Source organism: Temnothorax curvispinosus, unplaced genomic scaffold, assembly GCF_003070985.1.
Source record: "Temnothorax curvispinosus isolate PA1 unplaced genomic scaffold, ASM307098v1 QBEX01000740.1, whole genome shotgun sequence".
Lineage (NCBI taxonomy): Eukaryota > Metazoa > Arthropoda > Insecta > Hymenoptera > Formicidae > Temnothorax > Temnothorax curvispinosus.
In genome coordinates, this window is record NW_020210520.1 from 1,435,303 (window position 1) to 1,454,704 (window position 19,402).

General features: G+C 44.3%; 2 protein-coding genes across 3 annotated transcripts; both read left to right on the forward strand.

Moving 5' to 3' along the window:
- Window positions 1-408: 408 nt before the first annotated feature.
- LOC112457520 (ras-related protein Rap1) lies at window positions 409-19,391 on the forward strand. Of its 2 annotated transcripts, none has more exons than XM_025020655.1 (4): window positions 409-1,318; window positions 17,282-17,560; window positions 17,865-18,146; window positions 18,339-19,391. In XM_025020655.1, exons 2-4 carry the CDS (start codon window positions 17,378-17,380, stop codon window positions 18,426-18,428), a joined length of 555 nt encoding a protein of 184 aa, XP_024876423.1. In that variant the 5' UTR covers window positions 409-1,318; window positions 17,282-17,377; the 3' UTR covers window positions 18,429-19,391. The 2 variants fall into 2 exon arrangements, with proteins under 2 accessions (XP_024876423.1, XP_024876431.1); XM_025020663.1 differs by lacking the exon at window positions 409-1,318 and adding an exon at window positions 11,214-11,301.
- On the forward strand, window positions 12,608-16,931 carry LOC112457533. Its single transcript, XM_025020672.1, has 2 exons — window positions 12,608-13,231; window positions 16,391-16,931. The coding sequence occupies exons 1-2, from the start codon at window positions 13,173-13,175 to the stop codon at window positions 16,764-16,766; spliced, it is 435 nt and encodes a 144-aa protein (XP_024876440.1). The 5' UTR covers window positions 12,608-13,172; the 3' UTR covers window positions 16,767-16,931.
- Window positions 19,392-19,402: the final 11 nt, after the last annotated feature.

Sequence of the window (19,402 nt, forward strand, 5' to 3'; positions counted from 1 at the left end):
AAATAAATTTAATTTTAATTTTTAAAACTAAAAAAGAGTAAAAAATAAGTTAAATCGAAATCGAGATTAAAGTTAATTTGCATGTAAATTTTATCGGCGTGCGCGTACAAGAGAGAGAGGAGAGAGGGGGGGGGGCATAATGTAAATTACAGACGAGAGGGATAAGAAAGGAAATAAACGTGTTCGATTGCGCGCGCCATATTGTTGCTACCATTTCAAATGAAACGACCGTCGACGATACGCTGCGCGCACTTCGCGCTGATGACCGCGCCTAGCGATTTTCCCTAGACTCCGTCGGTAAGGCAGAACGGCGGCGGAGTCGCCCGGTCGGCTGCGCCGACGGCAATGGCGGCGGTGCGTGTTCGCATCCTAGAGGGCACGGCGGCGGCGCGGCGGCGAACGGCGGAGAGGCATCGCCCTAGATAACGGTAGAATCGCGCAGTGGTGTCGCGTTGTCTTCAGTTGTCTTCTCGCGAGAGTGTGAAAATCTAGGCGGCGGGGGTATAGGAAAGGCAGGCGGCGACAGGAGAGAAAGAGAGAGAAAGAGTGAGAGAGGCGCGTCCGTCTGCGTAATCAGCGTCGTCGTCGCCTTCTTCGAGGTTCGCGTTGCCCTCGTGAACCGCGAGCGAGTCGCGTGTGCCTGCGGCTGCGGATCGATCGGTACGCACGGTGCCGATATATCAGGCGTGTGCTGCGTGTGCGAGCCACAAACCTCGGCGACGAGACGAGAGAACTCGGCCGGAGAACCCGGTTGGCGCGCGTGAGTAACGTGCGACGCGAATTCCGACCTCTCTCTCTCTCTCGTCGACCAGGGTGAAGTCAGTCAGTCGGGCTAGTTGAGTCGGCGAGAACCGTCCGACGGCGAGAACGGTCGTCGACGCACAGCGACTTCGTTGTGTACTCGGCTCTCCCCATGGACTCGTGACAGTGCAGAGACGGAAAAGCCGAGCCGAGTAAAAAGAAGAGACAAGAGAGAGAGAGTGAGAGAGAGAGCACGGGCGGGCCAGGTAGCGCTTATTAATCGCCGAGGGGCGAGGATCTCTCAGTCGTGGCGACGAGGGACGTGAAGGGGAAAGAAAGAGAAAGAGAGAGATAGAGAAAGCGTACAGGCTTGCCTCTTGCGTGCGTGTGTACGTGTATGCGCGCCTGAGAGAGCCGCCGAAGCCGACTTGCGCGAGCGACAGAGACCGACCAGAAGGAAGGAGACAAGAGAGACGGCGAGGGAACGAGTACGACGGAGAGAATTTATCGAGTGAAACCCTGGGAGATAACCGTGTCCCGCGAGCGAGGAGCGTGGGGCATTCAGGAGGCACGAGAGGTAAGGATTTTATTCCGGCACGAGACCGGGAAGCGCGCGGCTTCTAAAAAAAGAATCCTCCCTCTCCTCCCCCGCTCCGTCCCGTCCCGCTTCGTCCTCCTCCTCTTCTCCCCCGCGTCCGCCGAAGGCGCCGTCACGATCGCGCCGTTGGCGTGGCATGCCGAACCGACCGGAAATCGCTCGACGACGGCGGCGTCGGCGGCCGCCCGCGCGCGCCTTCGCGACGGGGAATCGTCCCCGGTCGCCTCGTACGATCGGCCGCGTAATTTCGCCCGCGATTCGGATTCCCCGTTCCCCTTCTTTCTCGCGAGCGCCGGGGGAAAACGCCGGGAACCGACGGGATCGGCAGCGCGACGACGATCCGCGGGGGGAATCGCCTTCGCGCGCGTCTGCGACACCGGCGTGGCCGTCGTCGTTTTCCCTCGCTCCCTCCGCGCCTCGTCTCCGGACGAGCCGCCGCCTCCGGGAAGAACCCCGCGAGGAAACCCCGGGCGTTGTTTCTCTTCCTCTCGTGTTATCTCGCCGCGTGATATTTTCCCCGAGCGAGCGAGAGGACGCGTGCGTGCGCGCGCGAACGAGGATCGCCCGGCTCGCTCGCTCGCTCGCCTCGTTCTCCACACCGGGCAACTAGCGTTTCCTCTTACGGTCACGGCCCGCCCGAGCCGAGCCGCGCTCGCCGATGATGTATTGTACGCCGACGATGACGGGGGTTTTTCACGAGGTCCGGAAAGAAACGGTTCAGGTGGAATCCAACGCCGAGCGGTTTAGACCGATCCTCACGTTTCTCCGTCTCTCCCCCGTCCCCCGTTTCCGGTCCTGCCGTTTTCGCACGTGGATATACGTGGAAACGCGGCTGCACTGTAATTGGTCACTAACGAGCGTCCGTAGGAATGTCACGCAGGGGCTTCTGCGTGACTAATGCGACGAAGAAATAAATCGCTCGTTCGCTCGCTCGGAGGTAGATCGCCGAAGACAAAGCCGTGTGCGGGTTCTTTTCGGCCCGTAGTTCCTTGCACCCTCTCTCTCTTTCTCGACGTTTAAAATAAAATAAACGCCGTGCACGCTAATGGGGATTTGACGAGGGGAGAAAGAGGAAACAAGAGTGAGTGTATGTACAGTAACGCAGGAAAATACGATCGGAGAGAGTGGTAAAATTAAGTGCGATTAATTCAGTCTTCGCTTGTTTTTTTCCCCCCGTCTCTCTTTCCGTTTGTGTAAAGCCTTGTGTGTCCACGATGCTAGAAATCGCTCCGAGATCTCGGACGGAGAAAGAATTAAGTAATCGCGTTGGTCAATTGGCCAAATTGTTGAAATGTGATTGGTCAATTCTTTCCCCGTCCGAGATCTCGGAGCGATTTCTAGCATCGTGTGGACACAAGGAGCCTTAGACATATTTTCTTTCCGTGGCGGAAAAAAGAACCCAGATAAACCCGAGTTGAAGTTACCTCTTTGTCATCTGCCAATTGTTGAGCTCGCTCACTTGAAAAATTTGTCTATTAAAGTTTTTTAACGGAACGATGAAGATGATCCCTACGTCCGATATATCAACCTGAAGTTATAGGGTCTTTCAAATCTGAAGCGTTGACACGAATCTCATCAATTTAAGCCCGTAATGCGGCGACGGGAGAAAAAAAAAAGAATAGGGATTAATCGTTTTAATATCGAAGAGACTAGGGAGGGTGCCGAACACGAGGGAAGCAGCGCACTAGAATGAGATATGTATAATGTTTAAAATGTTATCGATCCGGGAAAAAGACAGATAGAAGACATTACGTGGTAAGAATGTTGACACTCACTTAAATCGATTTCGAAAGAGGGTCAATTAACGTTTCTGATCATTTTTAATTTATTCATATCCGTACTAATTTATTAAAGAAACTAGTCTACCCCTGCTATACTTTTTAAAATATTAAAATCAAAATCTATAAAAGTCGAAATCTAAGTAAAAAATTCAAATTGAAGCTTTTTAACGTAGGATAGAATGAACATTTTAGCCCACTTTAGAAATGACCTAATTCGCGATAAAATCCTATTTATATTTTTACGTGCTCTGTATTACGAGGAACATTTGATTTCTCAATACACTCACATGCAAAAAAAATAATCTAAAACTGCAGGCAGAATTGTATTCACGGATCGCGGGAGCTTAGGAGCGAAATTAAAAATCTCTTTTGACGTGCGGAGCTTTGGAGCTTTTAAGCTGGACGGCCTTGATTCGCTCTCTTTACGTATATTTTTACACCCGTGGAAAATTTCGTGATTGGTCTTTTCCACGGCCTTTTCAACAAAGATCACCGAAGAAACCGTAACGTGTTTTAAATCCATAGTCGACTCACGTGAGTCATCGGCGACGCGCAGGAAGTGGCTTCTGGGAAGAAAGACGGCAAGAATGTCGAACACATAATGCTAATCGAGTATTCTCACTTGGTCGCGAGAGATTCCATTTACGTGTCGAGAGATGGAAGAATATTCTTTGTTTATAATTTTTTTCTAGCGTGGATAAATGCGCGGGCAAATTGCGGATGATCGAACACGATGTAAATTTTATAAAATTTTCCACTTTGGGGTGTCTTGAAATGTCACGCGTCACGACCGATATTTTTCCCGTGTATTTTTACGGCAATGTAAAAGTACACGGCGAGAAAACGCGAATTCAATTCGAATATCGAACGTCGTAATGCCGCGTAAGATCTCTGGTTCGCGATTCGCGGGCGCGTTCGCCAATTTTACTTTCGCGTTATTTGTGACTTGTTGAACCGAATGGCATTAGACAGCACGTTGAACGCTAAGGGATAAGCCACTTTGAACGTTCCGAAATATCCTTGCAAATCCCAAAGATAAATCGAATGCTCTCAAGGCGCGAAATTGCGAGGAAAGTACGTCGATAATAATTTCCGCGCGGTATCGTCCGATATGTCAATCGACACGTGTGTGCGTATGTGTCAACGTGACGCTAGAGGAAGACCAGGCGCACAATTAGCGAATACGATATCGTCGCGTATCGCGTGGTAAAAACGATAAAGCATTTTATTTAAGCGATAAAACCCGCCAACGGACCGCGTTCATCCTTGAAAGCTGAATCAAGAAATCTTACTCCGCGTTGTTTGATCGATGGTTACGAACGATTATCAAGATTGATGCCGCACTTACACGGATCTCGTTCCCGTAATAGAGTATAGTTTTTTTTCTCTCATAATATCGCCCGTTTCATTCTGGAATGCATTGTTCGCGAAAATATTACACGAGCACGCTGCTTCTTCGTTACAAACGAGTATAGATTTGGTTTATGTAGATTGATTTATAATGCACCGGTGCAATTTGCAATCGATTTGGTGTCTTTAGCGTCTAGAATCCTGCCAACAAAAATAGATAAGTAATAAGTAGAATAATAATAGTAATGATCGATACATCGTGTCACCGTGTCTCGCAATTTGTATCTTTGTAATAGAATGGAGTTGCAGTTTTTTTTTCTTAATAAGATACTCGGCACCCTTTTTCTCTCCTTCGCTCGCAAAGCCCCCTTCGATCAGCAAGCGGGGTCCCCAGCTGCGTCTTCCTGGCTCTCCGCGTTCGCCGCGTGTTTCACGCTCTTACGACGCTCGCCATTTCCGCTAATCTCCTGGAAACTCGTTAAGCCTATTCAATTTACCGTAATCGTCCATTCGTTTGTGACAATTTGATTTTCGTCGGGCGAGATTTTACACGCGAGCTGACACGTTCCGGATCGTCGGAATTAACGCGGTCCGGTGAGCAGGTTACGTGAGAAGTAAAAAAATCTTGGTTAAAAAAAAAATAAATAAATGGGCAAAGTGTTGTTTGGAGCTTTATCGTCGACACCTGCAATCTCTCTCTCTCTCCTGAAAAACTACGCAAGCTGAGAACCCTGTCCGTTACGATATATCGTTCCGTAAACATTTCCATTGATAAACGCGAAGCCGAGCAACTGCCAGTCGTGACTGCGTAAATTCGCCGCTACAAACGATCGCGCCTGTTGAATACGTAGGAGCGTTACTCGGCTGCGCGAAAACGAGACTTTGCTCGACTTTGAACTCGATAGTCGCCCTCCGACTTGCCGTCCCCGTCTCGTCCTGTCTTCGAAATAGCGACGCGTAAACATCGGTGTTTACGCGCCAATATCGAGCTATTTCGAGGTGAAGTTTTCGCGCTTCTTGATGGTGATTCGGTTTTGCGCTTTTGCACCTCGAGGAAAGAAAAAACGGGTCTCTCGATCGTCGCATCCGATTCCGTTTAAACCTCCATAAATGCGAATCCACCCGAAGACTCGAGAAAATATTCCGAGTCGTTCGATTAAATAAATATTGGTTTTTAACGTTGTTCGTAACGTAATAACGTTTATTCAATTAAAGGGGTGCGCGCGTCGGTAAAATTAAAAAGAACGTGTGAAGGATGACGTTTCATAATTTCCATGAAATGTACAACATGGACGCTTCACTGGGAAGCTTAATAAAGGCCCTCTGAGGGTTACGCACCATAAGGTTCACGAAGCATGACTCATTGCGCGACACGCAATGATACGGATTATGGAAATTTTTTTTCTAGGGATGAGGTGTCACGGTGTCTTTCGTTCCACGACTTCTTTCCATATATTTATAACACTTACCGCTAAAATTAATGTAACCTTTTGATAATAAAAATAGAAGCAGTAAATAAATTTACTATACTATTAAAATATAGCAATAAGAAAGTTGTCAAAGGTTTTAATTATAAAATCTGCAATAAATTAAGAGTTTATTGTAAAGTAAATTGTAAGCCTTTAACGATCCTGTATTAACCCTAGACAGACTCACTTATTTTTCTCTGGGGTCTCTGTTACGAGACCCCACGCGAAATTCAAATTGAGCCCCTGCCTTAGGAAGGTTAGTTTTCATAACGAGACCCTAACCATAATTCAGTTTAATCATCCGGCAATCAACCTCTGTGATTCAGCGAGTGCGTTAGATCCGTGCAGCAGCTGTGACCGAAAAAGAAAATCGTTTGGGGTATCGTGACACCCCAGTGAGTCATTTACGCTTGACATTTACCACAGTAAAGTATATTTCAGATTTTTTGTGAAAATTGGTAACGAAAAATTATACACTTAATAGCACTCCCCGGAAAATTCTACCCCTGTTTCATATATAATTGTTTAAGATTCGGTCAATTATTTCATTTTTGCTGTTCTTGCACAGTAACTGACTAAAACTTTGTAAAGTTTTTATAGTTAATTTTACTGTTTCCATATACTTTTATAACTTTTGACTACCTTTCAAATAAATAATAATCGACAGAATCTGTTTTACTTTCCATCCCTTGCGATTTTTCCCATCCAACAGTTTTTCGTCATTTCCTCTACTTCAGATGTTCAAAGAAATATGTTTTTTCTAAGAAACGAAAAAATCGCTTACATGCCCTTGAAGGTTGTCTATTCGTCTTTCAAAATCTGTTGGAAATTTTAAAATCGGTGAATTTTATGAAAAACTACAGCATTTTTTATAAAAATAGTCATTTCAGCCCATTTTTTGGTTCTTTTTCTTGTTTTTCGAAATTTTTTTACTGTTTTTTTTTTTTACTATCGCAAATTGATGACTACTATCGTCTTCCCTATTAAACAACAAAGAAAATTATCTATTATAAAGTTTTCTAAGAACATTCTGGAAATATTATACACGCGGTACAAGTTTGGGGTATCGTGACACCCCAGTGAGTCATTCACGTATGAGAAAAATAAGTGAGTCTGTCTAGGGTTAAACATGTAAATTGAAGAATTGATAAAACATGCTTGTTAATGTTAAATAACATGACACACGCGAGAGTAATACTATTTATCTTAACATTCAATATACACATTCATCATTTTGTATCTAATAATCTTACAGTATATCAGCGGTTTGCATTATGGAAACCGGTTACACCAGTCGTTTTAACCGCAAAGCATTTTTTTCACAGCCACGAAACCTGCATTCTCATATAGATTTGTAATCAGACAAGGAGTGAAAGCAGAGTAAAAGCTACCAATTAATTAATTGTATTATTTCACGGCGCGTATATAATAGAATATACATAATTGTTTTATTAAATAACTGTCGACTCTCTTTCAGCTAAACGTTTACGGTGTTAAGCGCGAGGTTTCATATCACGCATTATTACGGCGATGCATAATACGTGCCCTATATATACGCGACGAAGCCGGCCTTAGGAAGGCGAGTGATTTCCTGCATTTGTCTCGCGTAGGCAGCACGTGGTGATCCTACTCGTCCGATTAACATATGAATTCTTCAGGCACAAAATCAATGTGTAGGCTCTTCCCGCAGAAGAGGCTACGGGATATTATTCTGCCGACATTATTCTGCCTTTCCGCGTAAAATTATTCGAAACGCGAGGCGTTATGAATTGAAATAGCGTTATACAGGATTATTCGGGATTTATTAGCTAAGAGAGAGAGCCTCGAGGAATATCAATTATAAGCAAGAATTATTAGAGAAAAAGAAATCGTAAGATCTGGGCCTGATATTCTTGTGATAAATGAACAATTTGACGTAGCGTAACCGTGAACAAGTTGCGAAGCGCGTGATTTAATTGGCTCTCGTTTACTAACGCGTTAAACACGTCGGGGATTTGTCGAAAATAAAAGTGTGCCCGCGATAATTAACGCGATCAACTTAAATTGCGAAGGTAATTGGCCGCATTAGTTCGAGCACGCGTCTGTACGCCACACTGTAACGATAATAATCACGTCTATATCTACGTTGACGCGTAAACGTGCAACGCGGGTAAATTGGATCGTTCAGGGAGGGAGTAGGAGACGGGGGAACGTGTAATTGAAATTACCAATTCTGGCGTTGTTTGAAATTTATCGAGACATTTGATATCTCACCGTCAATCTTACAAATCCCGAAATTATCGAGAGTTAATTCGGGACTCGCGTTTAACGTAATTAACGACGGTGTTCGTCCACCGGCAGACACGACGTAGACCTCGTATCGGTTTCAGACAGCGATGTTACACGCGGTCAAACGGTAGCTGACACATTGGGACCATCTATTAGCTGTCTAATGCAGCGATGGGAATCTGCATCGTATGTCCTTCCCGTGCAGAATCCTCCCCGGCCTCTCTTTCTCTCTCACGCTGCAAAAACGTCGATATATGACTCTTGAACGTTTTGCGGTGGCATGTTGAATGATCCGATTAATAAATAGAGTAAATTGATAAATGGAGTAAAAACTGAAATCTAGTTAAATTCCACGGCAATATTTAAACTTGTTTCTGGACGAAACTAATGAAATTAATGAAAATTCTATTCTCTCGGATCAGATTCCGATAATCGAGTAATAGTGGGTTAAGACCACCGTTCGGTCAGTTCCTTCGATTTTAGCTTTTCGCTCGAGGGATGGACACGCGCGGCCAATGAAAGGAACATTACGACTGGGAAAGATCAATGATATCGTGTCACCTTTGTCCTCTCGGGGGAGTTTACACTATTTTTAATGAGAGCAGAGACTCTGCCCGTTCTAGATTCTAGATTTATCCGAGTATATCAGTTAAACAACGGAGGTATTATAAAAGAAGAAACGCGCGCACGCGGATAATTAGCTGACTGCACGATAAGGCAAGTCCCGCGCGATTATCGCTGCAGCTATATGATAATGCGCGCTTCAGCACTACTGCATTGTCTTTGCGGTATCGCGTAGTTTGGTTTGCGAGTGTATATGCGCCTGCCACTATTTACCACGACTGTAACGCCGCGTCAACGACAGAAATAAAACTGAGGCTGCTCTCTCTCTCTCTCGCGACCGCGTTCCGTGTGAATGTCGCTTAACTACTGTTGCGCAACGTACGTGCACGCAATTTGCTCTCTGTTAATCAAATGCGATACGTTTTCACACAGGATTAACCCTCGTGACTGCTCGCTAAGTATATGAGAAACATGCGAGTGAGAAACGGGACATTAATTCCTAAATGAGATTCTTTAGTTATTTATTCGATTATTAAAGTGAAGTTAAAGATAAGTTTCTCCACTGTTTGCACTTGTGAATCGGGGCGAGCTACGCTAATCGGAATTAGTAACGTACGATCTCACGGTATAATGGAAATAAATTATTATGCGCGCGTGGGGGGAGAGGGGGATATCTTGATATTAATATGAATAATTTTAAACACACAAAGGAACAACGATCGATTTATGCAGATATTATTTATCGCAGATATAGCTATGTAGGATGTTGTACAAACAACGGGATATTTTCTGCGATATTTTTTTTTTTTCTGGAGAACTATCGCAAAAAGTTCGTAGCTGGATGGGAGATTTACGGACTCTATTGATCACTTCACACTGACTATGCGACAAAATACCGATAGCTTTTCCACGGTGAAAACCGGCAATCCAAGGATTTGTTTTATTATTTAACAGAAAACTTACAAAACGTACAAAAATCTGCGCACCAAATCGTTTTTTACGGGCGAAGTTTCTTTTATCAGTGCATTTTCAGTACGCGGTAATTAAGAATCACATCTCGCCGCTCCATTAAAGTATTACAGCTTTAGGTGATATTTTAAGAAGAGAAACTTACGAAGCCTGACGCGGCTTTCACAAGTTTCTTGAGACTTCTGACGATGAGGCGACAGTTTCGCGCTTCATAGAACTTGGTTGCTGAACCGCTTCTGTTTAACTGAACTTCTATTCAACTGTTTCGTTTGTTTCTTGTATAGGTCTAAATTTAAATAAGCACTTATACATATAATTTTAATCGATGTAATTTTAATTGAATATTTTTCCATTTTTTTCGCATTATACAAATATTCGTTTAGATTTAGAAACTAATTTCACGGAGCATGGAATATGAAAGAATAAAAAGCAACGTTTATACGGAGTTACTATATTTTAAACAGAAAAATGGGTCAAATCGAACCTGGCCGAGACAGCAGAGGAACATGCACTAGCTGGCAAGCGTTCCTGTTCATTTCCTTCGATCCGCGGATTTTAAGCTTGGCAACTGCCCGTCTGGCGCGTGCCATTCCATTAATAACAATATTTGGCGAAAATCTGTGTAGTCTAGCGTGCATGTACTAATACACGGCCGATTGATCGCAAACAATCGATCATGTTGTGGCAATAAAATCGTGTTTCAATGGCAAACGCAGAACTATTTGTACGGTAAAAATTCTATGAATGTTCGACGTCGACATACCACTGCAACAAGCTGTTTGATTGACCGTGTTTATCCGATGGAACCAATGTCCACAAACCAGCACGAATGAGCAACGTATGAAGGAAAAAAATTCATTTACGGTATGGAGCCTGAATAAAAAAATTGCGAGAATAGTTCGATAATATTGAAGCGTAGAGTTAAGAGAATTATCCAGAAAATAAAATTTCAAGAAATTATAGAATGTGAATGAAATTTATAGGAAAGAGGGATATTGTCATTTTATTTTACCATCTCGTATCTTAAACGTTCGTCGTAAATCGTATTTATGGTGTTTCCGTTTAGATACGTCGCAGCATATAGCTTCCGTTATACATCCCAGGATTAACTCCCGGCGGAATTAATGTCGAGATACGGAAGACACGAGAGATACAAATTCACTCGCACACGGGACGAGACGTTGAAGAAACGTTAGTCGGCGCGAGGCGAGCAATTGGGTCACACGCGCGTCTCCGGACCCCCCCTGGCGACAGACAAGTCCGCGCGGCCGCGGGCCGATCTGTGGAGGCGCGGGGGCCGGAAACTGGTAGCCTAGAAACCGGAAACCGAACCGGACTGGCAGATTGCCGGGATGCCTGCGAAGAGAGACGTGATATATACGCGCACACGCCGCGCCGCGCCCGCCGAGGCCCGATAATCGAACGAACGCGACTCTCTCGCGTGATACGCGCGTGGCATGCGTCAGGCGATAGGGAATGAAATCTGTGAGACGAGATAAAACCTGCAGGCACCACCGCGATCGTTCCGTACACGCGTCCCGCTTCAGTGGGCATTTCAGAGGTGAGACGGACTTACCGAGACGTAGACCTAAATGAAAGTGATTTTCTATATTTAGCCGTTTGTGTATAGCGAACGTTAAGGAACTTAAAGATGCTTAACGAGAAAAATATCATTGAGAAATATTTTTCGCGTGTGCGACAAAGCTCGATCACACACATATTTGACCTATGCTGTAAACATTTTAAATAGAAGATGTTTTATTGTAAAAACGATACGAGGAGTAGTACAGAAATAAATCTATATTGGTCGCGTTATTATTATATCTTAATCTGAAAATAACGAATCGGGCGCAAAATACTCTCGCCGAACGTTTCAACATTCGCTAAGGAAGGCTCCATGCTCCATCTCGAAATGGTAGACCGGGACGACAGTAGTTATTCTAAGACGCCCTATATATTGCAGAATGATTGCCGCGCGCGTTCCCCCTTTCTCATATCGTCAGGTCGTTTGCAATCATCGTCGTGGCGATGTGCCTTTTATAGAAAGGTGCTTACCCTTCCAACTTCATAGCTCTCCCCGCGCACGAAGGACTTCCCTCTTCGGGGGAATCATACGTCGTGTAAGATTCGAGGGGAACGACTACTACGCCGTGCGTAAGGTATATACGGGAAGTATAAATAGAAGAGTTTGTTGCGCGAGTTTCCTTTTTTTACTCGTATCAATGTCAGCGCCCGATAAGGACACTCTACCTCGAGGCTCCGGCTCGAGAATTCTTCAGGCTAACGAAGTGATCAAACATTCGCGAATACCGCACCTTATCCTCGCCATCTTTCTCAATTTCGAATCGAGGTCTCCTTCAACCGGCCATCAGCGGTCGCGCTTACAGTCTACAGTCTCCACGATTCGTACGCGGTAATAGAATTGAATGAATCAATAATCGATAGTCAAGTTGCTCGAGACGATCGCCGAACATGCCTGTTGATATTAAGGCTTCATTCCGTCATATATATATCTTCTGCCATATACCGCCGCGTATTTCTGGAGCAAGGATAGCAGCGGGGCCCACGCTATCCTTGGAAATTACGTTTAATATCACGCGTGACGCAACGGGAGGGATTGATAATACGCCTTCTGTATTGTCCATTTCGACACACACGTGCCCTAAGCGCACGTCCACGCCGTCAGCCGCGCAGCCACGGCGCGGCGGCGCAAGCCAGACCTCCGAGATCGCGAGATTGACCGCGTTTCGCACCGATACTTTCCAAAGCTTTTTTCGCCGCCCCGTCTTTGACGCGCTCTCTTTCTCCGGCGATCAATCTTCAGTCGCGTAACAGAAAATATCGGCCACACGGTCTCTGAGGTAGAGTAAGCGAACTTGGGAAGGCACCGATAGGTTTTTCGCAATCAGAGCGATGAGAATGGATCTGTAAGCTTCAAAGAGCCAATCTTTGAAACGCGAGATCCAAAAAAGACAAGCGGGCTCCATAAATACGTGCGTTACACGTGCTACGATTAAGTATCGTCGCGCTCAAGTGGAGCGAATTTATAATTTATAATTTGTGGAGTGTCTGCCTCGAATGTGAGGTACGAGGATGAAAGTGCAAGCTCTGGATTTCAATCGCCCGAAGAACGCGATGAGAAAAGAATTGCGGAGCAGTTAATAATAAGATCTGAATCGCGGGCTTATTTTGCTTTCATTTTGAATCCATCGCGTCTGGTCGGGTGTCTCCCGCAACGGCGATGATTGGTTTCGGTCGTTCCACCTTCCGAGCGAGACGCGACGTGATGCGACGCTCTCGCGGCATATGTGTGTGTGTATGTGTGTATGCATGCATGTGTGCGTGCGTGCGTAACAACGGGCGACGTGCACGTCGATGACGATACCCGCTTCGCCTTCGAGGAGTAAAGACCCGGTTGGGTGAAGTGACTCGATGTCGGTAGAGGTGACCGAGTGCAATCAAGTGTATCGGGAGTCGCTGGAGCAGATAACGTATTTACAGGTCAAAGTGATTGGCGGCGCGTCGGTGTACATACGTGTGCGATACATCCCTCCTGTGCTCTGTGTGTAAAGCACCGCGGGCACACACACACATACACACACACACGGGCGTGACAGACACAGGTCCTTGCACGCGTCCGGGATGTACGACAACGGCGATTGCGCCTCGTAGCACTCGCCGATATGTACGTGTCAGCTGCGCGCGAGGGTCATGTATGCGCGCACGTTTACGCTGCAAAACACCCTCACACACGTATAGGCATACACGAGACTATACGCGAGCTTTGTGTAACGAGTTTTCGTCGGCGTTTCGACGGTAAATCGGTCTTAGGTCTGCGGCGATTAGCGAAGTACTTACGCGAACATCTTGAGGGAAATCTCGCGGGACGCAGATCGTAAACGCGCGCAAGGTCGAGTCAATTTCGTTCCATTCCGATAAATTCGTAAGAGGATCGTGGAGTTGGCAGAAGTAAGGAGTGAGAAAGCTGAGAAAGCTTAACTGGAGATATCAGCGGAGTCGGAGAGCGCGACCGTCTTTTCTCGGGAATCCATATTTTCTTAAATATCTTATGATCTTTTTGATCCTGAATTTTTAAAAAGTAAAGACTACGTGCTTGCTTGTTATAATCTTGTATTCTTGAAATGCGACGCGACGGTTTGAAAAATAAGATCTACAATTAGCATCAGACTGTTAAATTCGTAGTGTCAAATTAGACTCAATTTGAGTCATTTTTAACCATTTTTATAGATTGTCATTGCTCCTATTATTGCTAATATTATTAATTTAACTAAATTAATGGAGTTATAAAATAATACTCTTTTGTGTTAAAATAATAAATTTCGACACACCTACATGTTGGTTAAAAATAACAAAATGCTATTATTAACTCAAGGTATTGGGTTTAAATTTCATGCTTCAACATTGTTTAACAGTGCAGAGAACGAGGAAAACTTCAAAACTTGACCCTCAATGAGTCGGAAATAATAAAGTGGTAAATGACGAATTACTCACATACGAGTACACAGTAAAAATTACACAGCGCGAAGTGACGTAACTGCAACATTTATCTCTGCGAGTTGCGTTTTCTGTACGGCTGAAATACGTACGTTACGAGAACGAGAAACTCCGCGAGGAGCCTTGCTTTCTAATTCCCGCGTTTAGCGACTTTAATTGTCACAGTCTGACATCTCCTGGCAGTAAAATACGCTTAATTAAAGTCAAAGACGGAGGTTGATCAAAGTTCATTCGAGCCAGCTTCCAGCGCGAGATAAACGTACAAAGAACCTCGTGCGTATCGCACGGAAAACGAGTTTGTCAACAAGTGGATGCTCAGAGACAGTCGAGAGAAATGAACGTGAACGTGAAGGGTTAAAAAGGGTTAAAAAGAACAGATGAGAGATGACATCTCAAGGTTAGAAATTCAAGATCAAGAATTCGCAAGTTGTTGTAAACTTCCACAAAACACGAACGAAGCGATCGTTTTCGTTTTTGTACATCGTGTATAAATTCGCCAGAATTCCGTCTCGGTTTCCATGACGTCCCAATCCTCTGATATCACGTCGTACGGAGAGTTCGGGTGTTCTTAACAAAGTAAACCATCGCTGCGGTTACCTTTATCTTTCGAGATAAATGAATACAGGGCGCAAATCGGGTTGGAGGTTTCCCTTTTCTCGAAGAAAACCCGCACGTGTACGTGTTTTGGGAAGGCCAGCCCCTTCGATTTCTATATCGACGAAGTCTTAAATCTCGGATGGAAGATGCGGATGGAGATTTACCCGCCGTTGTCCCATGTCAAAGCTTGATAACTAAATCAGAAGAGCTCTGGGCGAGCTTCCTTCTAGTCTGTAACCGTGTGTGTGTGTGTGTGTGTGTGTATACATATATATGTATATATATGTGTTTGTAGCTTTGTATTCGATATTTTTTTTGGTCGCGGAGATAAATTGGAGCAGCGCTAAAAGTTCGATCCGCCTGGTTACTCCTGGAACGTCGACTTGTTGCCCGCTACGTACGTGCCCGCACTTGTGCGACGCCCATTAATTCACGGCGCACTAAATTGTACCGTATGCGGCGTATTATAACGAAATTGCGGATTGTAAATACGTTATAACGAAGTTATAAACGAGCGACCCGTGCTTCTCTCTCCCGCGGAGCCCATTATTCCGCGAAATATCCGGATCGATGTTGCCTCGCGATATCGGCACGTCGTGTTATTATAGATACTGTTTGGTCTTCGTTAACAAACTTACAGGAGAACAACGCTACCGCAAGCTTGGCCTGGAGAACAGAGGAAAGTTGGCGAAAAATTAAACACGATCGGAGTACATCGCGGCGAGCAAGGAAAATCGTGGAGAAAAAAAAGCTTGAGAGCTATTTCCGGGAAAGATACGCTCGTAAAAGATAACGAAGTTATTTCCTGCCGTACGTGTTCCTCTCCACGAGTTCTCATTTTTGCCCACAACGTGCTCGTTTTTTCTCGAAACATTGTAATCGTGGTTAATCTCGTTCTGTAAAGATCAGAAAAAGAAAGCGTGTTGTCCAAGAAAATACTGAGAAACTTTCAAGTTCCATTCCAGTGCAAAAGCTTTTGCCTGCCTCTTTCTCGAAGAGATTGCCATGTGTGTTCGGGAACTACATTTGAAGTCGGCCCGCCGTCGCGGTGACTTACGACCGTTCGAAGATAGATAACGATTTCGCAAATTCGTCAAGTGACATTTCGGCGAATTATTTATTCACGATCAACCCGGTCGGAATGATACCTCATACGAAGTTATTCAGAAGCACGCCACCGTATATTTCCACCTTATATTAAGTATTCACGAAAGAAAGCTGCTTATTCTCGTATAACGATAGCCAGCCAACAAAATTCAATTCTCTTTACAAGGTAAATGAAAATAACGATAAATAAACAAATGGAATTAAATGCGGTTTCAGAGCGTTCGATGCATATATGTATAATAAATAATAACCAACCGAGAAATAAAAATATTGAATGCAATTTCGATGAAAAATTTGAATTGTTTCAAATTGTCGAAACAGAAACGCAGACGAAAATTGGATACGATGTGTAGGTTTTTTAAAAGTTCTCCTTCATGCATAAAAAACATCGAGAGGAGTCTGTTGTTATAAAATTTCAAATTGCATTGTAGCAACGTTACGCCTTCGAGAGGCGTAACTTTATCAAACGCTGTAACGTGCCGAAAGTCCGAGAGTGGCGGCGGCTTTCATCAGTACAGGTCCATTCATAAGGTAAAATCAATGACGGATTGGCGCAAAGAATTCCGCGGCCCTCGATTGGCCGCGGCGCGTCGCCATGATGCCACCGCCGACCAATCGACATCCCATTTGCGGCGTCCGCGTTTTCCCTCTCGCTCTGCCATTCGTCGCGCGAAACAACGCGCTTCGCCGAAGCAAAACACGAGCCGCGACGCAACGCGTGACTTTGTGGAGCAAATGGTATTGCTTTCCCGTGAAACAATTAACCATACCGCTTCCGTTTCCGGATGCCTGAATTTTGCACGATAGCAATATAATCTTTCGGCTTTAGGAAGCCGGCTTAAAAGAGAAAACTTATTTCGCGAGACACTACGTAGTACAGAGTTTGAATTTAAAACTTGAACGACGCACCCCGAAATGTAATAACATAAAATTGAGCCAACGTCTCTTTTACATTTAATTATATTTAAATGTATTTAAATACAATTATTAAATGTTTACATTCTCGACGTTATCTATATGAATAATTTTTTGTGTTTAATAAATTCTTAACTTGATGTGATTAGAAATTGTAAAGACTATTACATCTTCGTGGAAGAATATGATTACCTTTTTGCACGTGTGTATGTAACGAGCCTAGTAATTTACCATAATCGTGTATATACGATCTTGGCTTTATTTCGCGTGAAATCACCGTATATACGCGTAAAAAGCATTGAGTCATAAAGGCTGTGAGTCGTCCTGAGGAAGGTGTGTCATTAAAATTAACCCGTTGTGTAATGTCCGTGGCCTTTAACTGGACGGTTGCACGATTGTTGTTTCAGGTCCGTCTCACTGAGAGCAAATCGAGGCAAAACGTGGCGGATTCGGTGACCCCTCGACTGTGATCAGGCCCATAGGCAGTAGGTAGGGCAAAGGAGATGCGCGAATATAAAATAGTGGTGCTGGGCAGCGGAGGTGTAGGCAAGTCCGCCCTCACTGTCCAGTTCGTGCAGGAAATCTTCGTAGAGAAGTATGACCCGACGATCGAGGACAGTTACCGCAAGCAAGTCGAGGTCGACGGTCAACAATGTATGTTAGAAATTCTAGACACAGCCGGCACGGTAAGTAATCTTCCTCCGTAACACACGTCTGCCGTTTTTTCACCTCGAATACGCGAATGCACTGTTGAGATGTGAAATTTCGTCCATTTCTGCCTGAATATATGAGTTTGTCTTGTTTCTCTTTTATATTTTCTATTTTCTTTCGCAACGCGAACGGAATTCTTCAATAGCAACATGAAATAGCACGAAGACACGCTGCTTCGCTTATCTTTTAACGCGTCGCGTAACTTTCACTTTCATTTTACGATTGCAACGGATACGAATTACATTTTTGAGTGACGTTATTATTCTTGTCCGTTCGCAGGAACAATTCACAGCCATGAGGGACCTTTATATGAAAAATGGGCAGGGCTTCGTGTTAGTGTATTCGATAACAGCACAATCAACCTTCAACGACCTGCAAGACCTCAGGGAACAGATCCTGCGGGTAAAGGACACGGATGATGTGCCGATGGTGCTAGTAGGTAACAAGTGCGACCTGGAGGACGAGAGGGTAGTAGGAAAGGATCAGGGTGTCAACCTTGCCCGGCAATTCAATTGTGTGTTTATGGAGACCTCTGCCAAAGCTAAAATTAACGTTCGCGATGTAAGTTGAACTCACAATTCCATTTATTCTGATTTGAGCATTTTACAAATCGCGCTTTACAATCTCGTAGCTAAATATATTTTAATGAAAATAACTGGTTAGCTCGCACAATATTTTATACAACGCTAATAATCGAGTTCTAGCTGACAGTTGACACACAGCTTTAACAACTTTGTCATCTTTCGCTTTCAGATTTTCTACGACCTGGTGCGGCAAATAAACAAGAAATCGCCAGAGAAGAAGATGAAGCAGAAGAAGAAATCGCTGTGCCTACTTCTGTAAGGTATATGTGGCGGAGCCCATATTCTCCTACATGAAAATCCGAGGATACCAGTGGAAAAAAAAAACGGATCGGAGCGGTTATAAGACAAGAAAGATACTAATGACAAAAGAGGAGGAGGGGGCTGACGGAATATTAGGCAACGGGTTAAAACGGGAGTCTACGGTACTGAAATCCGAATGGTTGTAAAACGATGGTAGAGAAACGGGAGAATAAGGGCATATAAGGGCACAAGGTAACGCAGCGGAGCGAAGAACGAAGAGATACGTGGAAAGGGAACGCAGCGATAAGTCGAAGGAAATATTGTATATAACATTGGTTCCGGGATGGCTCGTGTGCACGCGCAAGCAACGGCGCACAAAGTAGGATACGAGACCCCGCAGCATCGGTTATCACTGTAGAAGTTTTGCATGAATAAGTGAAGGGAGAAAAAATGATTAATTAATAGTATATATTTCGGAGAAAGGAAGAGATAAGAAAAAAAGAAACGTTTGTGGACGTGCGCGTGCGCAAGCCACCAGCCCCCATGCATCGCGCTCTCGCCGCGCACCTCTCTCTCTCTTATATAATATAATAATTATACATAGATGGTACTTGAACATGATTATTGCTATTATTATTAATATTAATTAATTATTAATTATTATCGGATCATCAAAATATTCATAAGTTATCAAACTGTTTGTTTCTCAAACAAAGTATGTTTTTCTATATCTCTCCGTATTAAGGCAAATAATAAAAAAAAATCAGTGAATGTTAAAAAAAAGGGCCCAAGTTTTCTACTCTTGTAATGCAACCTGGATTTCATTTTATTTCATTCCGAGCCCCCTTTGTCTCATTTGTGAACCATGTTCAGCCGTTCACGTGATTAGTCTGTAGATAATTTCTCCTTGTTTCGTATAATCTACATCAAGTAACATGTAAGATAAGAAGAACGGAATAAAATAACTTTGTGATATACGCAATGTAATTGAGA